The sequence below is a fragment of the Pieris napi genome, chromosome Z (assembly GCF_905475465.1).
Source record: "Pieris napi chromosome Z, ilPieNapi1.2, whole genome shotgun sequence".
Taxonomy (NCBI): domain Eukaryota; kingdom Metazoa; phylum Arthropoda; class Insecta; order Lepidoptera; family Pieridae; genus Pieris; species Pieris napi.
The window spans coordinates 370012-380347 of record NC_062259.1 but is presented as its reverse complement, the minus strand read 5'-3'; the positions used below and the strand labels follow the sequence as shown (position 1 = coordinate 380347).

General features: G+C 32.4%; 1 protein-coding gene across 1 annotated transcript; it reads right to left on the bottom strand.

The window, feature by feature from the left end:
- Window positions 1–4107: 4107 nt before the first annotated feature.
- Window positions 4108–10303, bottom strand: LOC125062638. The gene is made up of 7 exons (XM_047668677.1): window positions 10118–10303; window positions 8359–8497; window positions 7495–7618; window positions 7302–7421; window positions 5465–6163; window positions 4723–4880; window positions 4108–4352 (listed from the first exon to the last, which is right to left on the bottom strand). Exons 2-7 carry the CDS (start codon window positions 8495–8497, stop codon window positions 4312–4314), a joined length of 1281 nt encoding a protein of 426 aa, XP_047524633.1. The 5' UTR covers window positions 10118–10303; the 3' UTR covers window positions 4108–4311.
- Between the last annotated feature and the right edge of the window lie 33 nt (window positions 10304–10336).

Sequence of the window (10336 nt, the reverse complement as noted above, 5' to 3'; positions counted from 1 at the left end):
ATTGTATGCACCAAATAACTTTACCAATATTTTTGTAAAGGCGTCGGAATATTTATTTAGTTTGACAAGTGAATTCTGATCGCAGTTTGCTCAACAGGTATGTCAAGAGATCTTGTCTTGATTATTTGATTGGTGCTACAGTACATCCATTCATATCACCGTAGCGTTAGATTTTCTCTATTTAGATTTTAACATATCTTAAGGGCTATGTAATGACAGAGTCAGCAGTTCTTATTAATCCCATTTGTAAGTGCTGAGTTTGTACAAAGATTGCCCAAGAGCACTGTCGGCATGAGCGGAATGCGTTGATCAAAACTAATTTTTTATGACATTAAATTATGACAGCTCCTAATATTTTGCAAAAAGTTCTATAAGTTATCTGTAGTTGTCATTTATACCTTCAAAATCTAATATTTACTAACATTGATTTAATGTCATGATCAACAGAAAATAGCATTAAAGTAGCAGATAAGCTTTCACTAATAATTTCACTGTTACGTTTAACTGCACTGTTATTTCGCTTGAAAAGACAGTAAAGAAATGGGAACTGCTATCGGCTATTTTTCTCTGTTCTGGTCACGTGGTTAAGTGTGAAGAAGTTGTATGTTGTATATAATGTATCAAACTTTATGTACTGGTGTACTTAGTTAGGCCTTCAGAATATGAAAAATAGCATAAAATAAAATGCAAGCTACGAACAAAAGGGTTACTGAATAGATTTATTTTAATGGAGGAAGATGAAAATAGCCGATCAGTTTCCAAAGAAATAATGTGACCTGTTTGTTATTTTTCTTGTGTAATCATGGTCTACCTGTCAACGTTTTTGACAACTGAGAGACGACGCCATCTTGCTAAATCATTTCGTTCTGAAATAGCTCTTATAACTATGTAATAAAGACAATCTTTTAGCGCCAAGGATTATTTGATATTTCGGAACTGTCAACTGTCAAACATGTTTGTATGTCAATGTGTCTAAGAAAAATAGGTCGAAATTATTACACTAAATTTTAAGTTCAAAATGCATAAAATATGTTAATATTATTATTAGTTTTATATGTTTGTAAAACAAAATTAGTCACCGTTTTAAATTAAATTTGAACGGGACTATTTTAGTTTTACGATCACTAATTGAAACTAATTTTATAGTTGAAACTTCGAATTATATTTTAGTGTCAATATTTTTTTATTCAAACTATTATTAATAAGTTTTCTTGTCATTACCAATAATTTATACAACGCTGCAAATGAAAATGGCGCTCCAGCTCTCCGTAAATGCATTAATTACATTAACAACATAAATTTTTATTAACTTACCTATTTAAGACAGTATTACAATTGTTTAAATAAAAAAGTACTATAGTTGTGAAACGCTCACGATATTCTTTTATACTATAAATATTATTAAGTAAATTTAAGGTAGAAGCGCCAAATTGAAATCTGACAGTTGACAGTGTTAGCTCGCCTCTGAAGCTGTCAAACGATGTGTTAATCTTTAATAGTTTGTGATTAGTAATGTAACAGCAATAATTTTATTATGTGTAAATGACTTTCAACGCTTGTTTTAAATTAAGGATTTTTGTTCATAAAACAATTATTTACATTTTCAAGTAAGTTACGGCATAGGTCAAGGGCAAGACGTGTGGTTTTGCATGTAAATAGAAAGAATCCTATAAGAAATTCGCCTATTTAGTTAATAATTAAGCAAAGGTAACATACATTGGTCGCTCTATTTAATAAAATTGTATTTCTTTTTGAACTCTGCAAGAGGACCGACAAATTATTTGCTAAACATCGCTTTTGGATTACTATAACAAGATTGTAAAATTAATATTATTTATTAATAACAATAAAAATAACTCGGCTGACAATTGACTTAATCAGCCATTGACGATTTCAACTTGGAATCTTTTGTGACAGTAAGACTGATCTATGATTGATTTCTTTGATGACGTCAGCGCAAAATATGCCTATAGTATTTCAAAAACGTGTGTGTATTGACATACTGAAGTCATACTTAACGCTAAGCTTCAAATAAATATTACGTCTAGTCAACAGTCTAAGGAGTGTAGACTATAAGGCTGTGTGACATTAATGAATCAGCGTAGACTGTCATCTATGTCAATGTTAATTTTAAGTTTGCGCAATGCGCGAAGCCTGTCAGTGCGCCATAAAATTTTCAAGTTTATCGGTGTGAAATTTGTTTTGACAATTGTCTAAGTTGTACATAGAAGCCTGTCAGACATAGTCTACCAGCTTTATTAATTTTAAATCACATTTTAATCATATCAATAAAGATGTTAAGCGAAAGGGAAACGCTTGATAAACGTCATGCATTTTATGAATAGGTAGATGTTGTAGTACTCATACAAATTTCCATTTATTACACTAAAGCGGGAATAGTTACTCTATACGTATTTGATTTAATGGACGAAAAAGTTATATAATTAAAGCTATTAAAGCTGGGGTAAGTCCATAGTATAAACTATAGAAACTATAAAATGTAATATTATTCCGTATATTTTGCATTCACGCTATTTGACATTTCTCAAGCGTTATAGTTAGATATATGTGTACTCTGTATTGTATTAGTTCATAGCCAATAGCTACAATGTACCAGCAGATTACAGAATAAAGCTATTTTGCTGACAATAATGTGTTGTTTTATTAAAGTTTCTGTAAAATGTCATTGGGATTTGAGGTAGCAACAATGTAACCTATTTTAGAGTCCGCGCCGCCAGTCCAAGGTTCACAAGGTTAAAATCTGCGTTCTCCAGTATAGCGAGGGTGATTAAAAAGAACTCTCTCATGTATTTAAATTATGTGGTGTAATAAATCATTAATAAAATAAATTTAAAATAAACTTGTCGATATTATTGATTTGATATCTCCTACGTATAAACGGTTAACCTAGCCTTGACCGACTGGCTTATATAAAATTTATAATGTAGAAACAGTCATCTACCGAGTTTTTTATGAAAACTAGTATAAATATACAAATGGTTAATCGAATCATAAACTTCAAATATCTTATAAATCATTTGAGAAAAAAATAATATCAAAAAGTGAATAGATAAATTTCTAGAGAGATTCAAACATTCATTACGCTCTCCTTAAAACCTCTATTTTTGACATGTCGCTTTGTACGTAGGGACCGTCGAAATGTCTATGAATAGCCAGAAAATTTGTGATATTTTAAAGTTTTTTTTTTTTAAGTTAAATATGACGTCAGCATGCTGAATAGGCTTGAGCCTAGGGCGGCCGATTTGTGGGGGCGGAAAATTTATCCCAAAAATGATTTTATTGTCTTACAGAAATAAATAAATACCTAAACGTTATTAGATTTCACCACTTAACTGAACCTATCAAAGTGGGGAATTTTGCAATTTTTAACCTGCAGCAAAAAACATTTTTCTAGAGGTGATTCCGAATCGAATATATGATATGATATATATATGATTGGATAATTCACACCAATTGACCTAGTCCCATGCTAAGCTGGGGAAGCTTGTGTTATGGGTACTAGGCAACGGATATACCTACATATTATAGATAGATAGACATATAAATACATATTTAAACACCCAAGACTTAAGCACAACACCAAATGCTCATCACATCGATGTTTGTCTCAGCCGGGGATCGAACCCGGGACCCATGGATTCGCAGTCAGGGGTACTAACCACTAGACCAATGAGCCATCGCTCATATTTTTAGGACCTCTATCTTTCACGTTTTTGAACTTGTTGACTAGACTATTACTAGAGATTCGTATGCTGCTGTATGTGGGTAGTTATTGATTACATTATTTAGAAGCTCAGAAAATTTACTGAACTGGTTTAGAATGACTGTAATCAGTTCTTAATTTTTCATAAGATAAGAATTTTATAAAAACAAAGAATAATTTTTTAGTCTTTTAATTCTAAAATATTTTCGTCCACCGTTTTTTGTCCGTGTAGGGTATCGAAATGAAGAGGTCAGAAGAGGCGGCAAATGTGTTAATCCGCCCCTGGTCAGATCGAGTAAGGTTCTGACATAAAGCGTTAATCTTTACTGCGAATGTCTATAAATAGTTTAGTTTTGTGATTTAAAGAGATTTAAATCGATAAATAAAACAAAATATCCATTTATTATAAAATTCTGGAATGTTTCACAAACAATAGTTTCATATGGCAAGATTTTTCGCTTCCCAAACACCGTCATATATACATATAGGAAAAAAAAACAAAAAGTAAGTAGGTTACATAAGTTATTAGGCAACGGGCTGATTGCTGAGAACCGTATAAAAATCCCTCATTTATAAGGATGTATCATTCAAGTCTGTTGAATTTTCTCCATTTCTTGTTGGAAGATTTCTGAAAAAAAAAATGTATTTTTATATTAAGTAAAAAACATGTGCTTTTTACTTAATATTATTTCATTAATTTCGAGGCAGAAAACGAAATTTAAATTTCGAAACAAATTAATTTCGTTTTCTAATAGTATCATTCTTCGTCTGCCTTAGAAGCAATTTTTTATTTTGAAACCAATGAATTTCGTTTTTAAAACAACATTTTTTTAACTTATCCAGCGTATTTAAAAGCACATACGAAATAGATAAACAAAATATGCATTCAATTCAACAAAAACACACCTTTAAATTAAGTTTGGCACCATAGATATTAAACACATTTAATTTACACATTTAATTTAACACATTTAATTATTAAAACACATTTCACTCACTCAAATCATCAGCGGCCGGGCATTTCTTTAAATGTTTTTTAATTATTTGATCATACAAATCAACTTGAGCGCTCAATTCCAGATTCGCGTCTTTTAGTCTCTGAATTTCGGACTGCATTTCAATATATTCCCGTTGCTTCCTCTGTTTTACACGATCTCTGACAAAAAATAGATTTCTTTATGCATTAAAACAACAATTACGCTTCATTCTTAGGCCTAGGTGTAAGATTTCTAAATCTATTTCATGATCATGTCTGAATAGGCAAGTAGCTTTCTGGTTTCCTCACGATGTTTTCTTTCACCGTAAGAGCGAGATGCGCACATAGACAGAAAGTCGATTGGTGCCGCCGGGGTTTGAACCTACGACTTTTGGGGTAAAACACACGCTAAAGCCACTGCTCTGTCGTTAAATTATCAACTCCTAAAAAAATAATATTATAAAATGTTAACTATTTAACCAATTGAATAAAACTAGCAAAAAGATTACATTACTTTGAATTCTTGTCAAATTTATTATGACCTAAAAATTAATATTTTAAAATAAAAAAGCTATTTAGGCAAACCTCTAGAAGTTTTAAACTACTTTAGTATTTTTTAACTAATTTGTTTCAAAATCAAAAATTACTTAGGCAAAGCCTAGACGTTTTAAAATACTAAAACATATTTTAAAAAAAATACTTAAGCAACTCCCATACTTTTAAATTCTTAAAAAATGCATTTTAGGAACCCAAAATCAACCCACCTATATCGTTTGGAAGCTGCAGATGAAGACATCCTCTTCTCTTGCAACACATCCACAGGCTTTTTCACTTCACTAACACTTCTGTCACTAACACTATTCACTCTCGGTATTGGCATTAATGTTCTTGGTTTTATTGTTACTGGTATTAAAGTGCCGCACGGTATCAAGGGGACGGGTTTCATTTTATTTTGAATCACATTTCTCAACTTTTCCTTCGCATTTTCTTGAACGGACTTCATTTTCACACGTTTTCCACTTGGCAACTTGACAATCACTTCTAAATCATTTTCAATTTCGTTCTCTGCTGTTAAGCTATCAACTACAAAATCCAAAGATTGTTGACTCATTATTGGTGGGACTTTTTGCCCGCCGAGGCAGTCTTTTTTTCCATTAAGGCCGTCTTTTATCCCGTCAAGGCCGTCTTTTATCCCGTCAAGGCTGTCTTTTTTCCGGTCAACCCCGTCTTTTCTACAATTTTTGTCGGTTTGTTTATCGTTCTTCTCGATGTTGACGATGCCGTCTTTTCGTATTTCCTGTATTTTTATAACGTTGTTTCTGTATGAGACTGTATTGTGGTCTTTCTTGTCAGATTTCGTTTCGTCTTTCACGAGCCGACTTATTGTTGTGACCTCGTTTGTTAGCTTTGATATTGTCGTTGTTTCGTATTCTTTGACAGCTCCCGATTCGTCACTTGACGATCTGAAATATTAATGAAGAATATTGCTATTAGGTCAATTTATTGCTTGAAACCAGCCACTTCACTTAGAAATTTGTTCAAGAAAATCGATATTTTGACGGTACCTTCCCAATATATTTACAACTGTATCGTTTTTGTGCGTAGTAATATTAGTTCTCTTTTAAAGAACAGCGACATTCACAATAGGAATACAAGAAATAAGGGAAAACTTTTCCAGCCGTCTTACAGGTTGCAGAAAATAAATACTTCATTTATGGGCCTAAGTATACGCTGCTATAACATGATTCCTAGTGAAATATTGGAACTGCCTTTAAACAGATTCAAAACACATATCAAAAAAACCTTAATGTGTAAAGGTTACTACACAGTCAATGACTACCTGGAAGATAAAAATGCTTGGCAATAGTTCTAATTATGTATGAATATGAGTGTAATGGTGAATGTGGTAAATCACAGAACAGATTTTTATTTTTTTTTACTTATGTAACTTTAATGACGTTGTGGTTTATGACATTTTCCTTTGAATAATTGTAATGTAAAGGGAGGGCAAAACTTGCTGAGTTTCTTGCCCGTTCTTCTCAGAACAAGGCCTCCTGGTAGTTTTGCGAACGGATGGCGTAGTCCTGCTCTTTCGTGAATTTTGTAAACGTTGTTGACATTCATAAGCATGCTCTAAGAAGCATCTAAATTGAATAAACGTATTTTGATTGATTGATTGATTGAAAGAAAAACAGTTTCGGTATTTGTAGCAACGAAGAAAAAGAAAAGTAGACCGAGGGGAAGTGGAATGCGGCGTAAAAATATGGAAACACCATTCACCGATAGTCCTCCGACTCTTCACCTGTCCCCGTTGGAGAAGAGTAAAAAAAGGATAAGCACAAGAAGCGTAACTTCGCGTTGGCGGTTGTACGAGTATTCTTTGCAGCGCGGGATCATGAATAATGGTCCCCTCCTACTACACTTGGGTATGGCAAGAGAGACCGAGTGGTGTTTAGGGAATGGGTGCGATAAGGACAGAAGAACAGCTTTCTGTGTCTGACAAACGACGTTTTGGGTCTAAGGTATGCGGTATCCTGAAGTTTTCAGACGTGGGCATCAAAATTCCTAGTCAAAGTAGGAATAATGTTATAAATAAAATACCTGCTTATTGTGATATTTCTCTGGTTATTAGCCGTGTACATGGTACAGTCACCATCCAAGGGAAACGTCAGGTGTGGAGTATGAAGAACGTCTTCTGTAGATGATTCGAGGGTTGTATGCCTGAAGAGGAAATCAGAGTGATAAGTATGAGGAGCAGCAAAACGGTAAAACGGCCCCACACATGTCCACTTACTTGGCTTCCATGGCCCTCTTGAATCCTTCATCAAACGGATTAACAGTAACATTTTGCAAATCTTGAAACAGACCAACTTCTTCACAATTTCTTATAAATCGCGTGGGTGTTGGTGTCTGGTCAGCTGAAATTAAATTGGGACTAAATTAGCAATATATGTGTATATATTAACAGATATATTTCAGTCGTTAGCTAGATTTTTTAGCCTTAGCTTTCTTTTTTACAACATACCAACATATGGAATATTTTGCTATGCTACCCCATAGAGACTGTTTGCAGAATAGAAACTGATTTGAAAGTCTTGCCAAGTTAATTTAAAATTTTCTCTCTATAAAAACCTTCCTTAGAGTTTAAGGAATAAATAAAATTACTCGAATTACTTACTTTAGTTAAGAGTGTGAAATTGGAGAGTTTTTTTAAAGCGACAAGCAAACAAGCAGATATATGACTTTAATAAGTGCTAATCTGCGACACTAGAGAGCAAAGTTATTTTTATATAAGTACCAATAAAATTTGTGTACATTAATCTTTCATTTATTTATTTAAACACTTCGTTGCAAGTACAGAAATATAGTGTAATTAAAATAATTAAGAAAATAGGAGGGCAACCGGCGGCCTTATTGACCGATCCCTACCAACCACTGAGAATTTTTGTTAAATTAGATAAGGTGAGCACAAGTGCAAAAATACATGATAAGACAAATATAGTTATTTGGAAAAAACTAATGGAACAAAGCAAAGCAATTAAAACATATGTAAACAGTGAAAAGTTCCCAACGATTCGAAAATATAATGAGCAGATTCAATTAAGTCTAAATTTCATCAACAAAGAAAAAGCATTTACATAATGTGGAGAATTCATACCAGCAAATGCCGCCTTCTGCTCCATACCCAACTGTAAAACCATATCATGTTTTCGTGTGTGTACATGAAGATGATCTTCATTTGTGAATGTCATCCTACAATCCGGTATTGTACACGCAAATGGTTTTTCTGGCTCCATCTGTAACATGTAATTTAAAGAATTCAAAGACATTTCTGTCAAAATTAAATGAATGGAAAAGAACTATAATTTAATTTCTTATTTATTAAGTCATGTGTCCCATGTTATGCAAAAATTTGTTAATATCACAAAAAACAACTTGGAATATACTAGATTTTAGTCTCCATAAACATGTAAAAAATCCTAGTTTCTCACTAGGATCTTCTAGTACTGGGGCTCTTCCTGTATCTTCTGTACCTCATCTTGTTTCTTAATAAACAAGATGATCAGCATTCTGTCTGTCACACCAACAACTCTTTAGATCTAATGCTTGCCAATGTCCTCACAATATTTTCCTTCACAGTAGGAGTGAGTGTTCAATGTGAACATAGATAGAAAGTCCTACAAACTCAGGGATGAAAGGGCTTAAACTACTAGCGTAACACTGCTTACTAATATAATATGTATGTATGATAATAGGCATACATGCTTGGAAGTCAAACATGATTATCAAACTAAAATTTTATCCAATTTCAACATACATGTATACTTGATATGCAAAAAGCGACTTATTGAAGTTGGATACAAAAAAACTAATATGCAATACAGATCAATCAAAAAAGTTTAATGCTATAGGACATAAAAAGCTAGATCCACTTATATAATAATATAAACATAAACCTCTCCTACAGAGCGGACTACTCACAATATTTACTACCTTAAACGAAGTATCACTAAACAGGTCAATTGTATTCAAATCCACAACCTCAACTTCGTTCCAACTGTGGGAATGAGCATCAATGCATAAATCTACTTTTACTAAACACTTATCAAAAGTCAGCCTATGTTTTAAGTGTTATGGTTTCTATTATTGTTATGTAGATCTTAAAAATTGTTTGGTAACAATTTAGAAATATGTCGCCCGATTTGGGGGCAGGGGTAGAGTTATCAATTATCATATAACAGATTGAATTTGTCAGTGTAATTTCTGTCAAAATCTACTGCCATTTGCATTTCGTTTCACATATTTTGAAATACACGCTGCTTGAAATATTATAATAATTAAGAGAAACGAATAAATTGTATGTTTTATTTAACAAATTTAAATACAATACACAAAATTATATTTAATTTTTATTTATACTTAGACGCAACTCCGGCAGCTAAAATTACTTGGAGGGGTTCCAATTAAAGTCCCCTGAGACACCTACATAATCAGTATCAAATTCAGGCGACGTATTTCTAAATAGAACCCAATTTTTTTAATAATTGATTTTTAACTATGCTTTACTATAATGAGTGAGTTGGTGGATCCTAATCCTTTTAACATCAACTTAAGTATATGTAATATATTTTAAGGAAATCCTAGTGAAGGGGTAAAAAAAGCTTTGAGAGCCTAGGTCCAGTAATAATGTATAGTAACAGCGAAAATAATAAACATAAAACATTTGGTTGTTTATTGTTGCTGACATGTTTTGAAAATGGTTTATATTCATTGTGGAGAGGCTGTAGTCCAGTGTATACGGGAGATTTTGTGGTTCTTAGAGATACTAATGTAGATTACATTGCAACTTAACAATAATTTGAAATACCGTAGTCTACTTAATATTAGTAATTTTAAAAGAATAAATAAAAACTTACAGTTAAAGAATTCCTTAGCTAATATTTCGTCGAATGTTTGTTTATTGTAATTTATTTCATTCTTACTCTAATTTAAATAATTTATCTACATACTTAGAATATAATTATTATTATTTATTTACGCAATTTTTGTTTTATCCTCAAATTCAGTGTTTATATCAATTTATTCCATTTTGTAATGACATCATTGTCATCGTATCAACTAATATGCGATATGTC

Excerpts from the sequence above, each read along its gene's own strand:
- LOC125062638 (XM_047668677.1), bottom strand. The coding sequence starts at position 8,497 with ATGGAGCCAGAAAAACCATTTGCGTGTACAATACCGGATTGTAGGATG. Across the intron at positions 4,881-5,464 it reads GCAGCTTCCAAACGATATAG|AGATCGTGTAAAACAGAGGA; the intron begins GTGGGTTGATTT and ends ATTTTTTGTCAG. Across the intron at positions 4,353-4,722 it reads CCCGGCCGCTGATGATTTGA|AAATCTTCCAACAAGAAATG; the intron begins GTGAGTGAAATG and ends TTTTTTTTTCAG.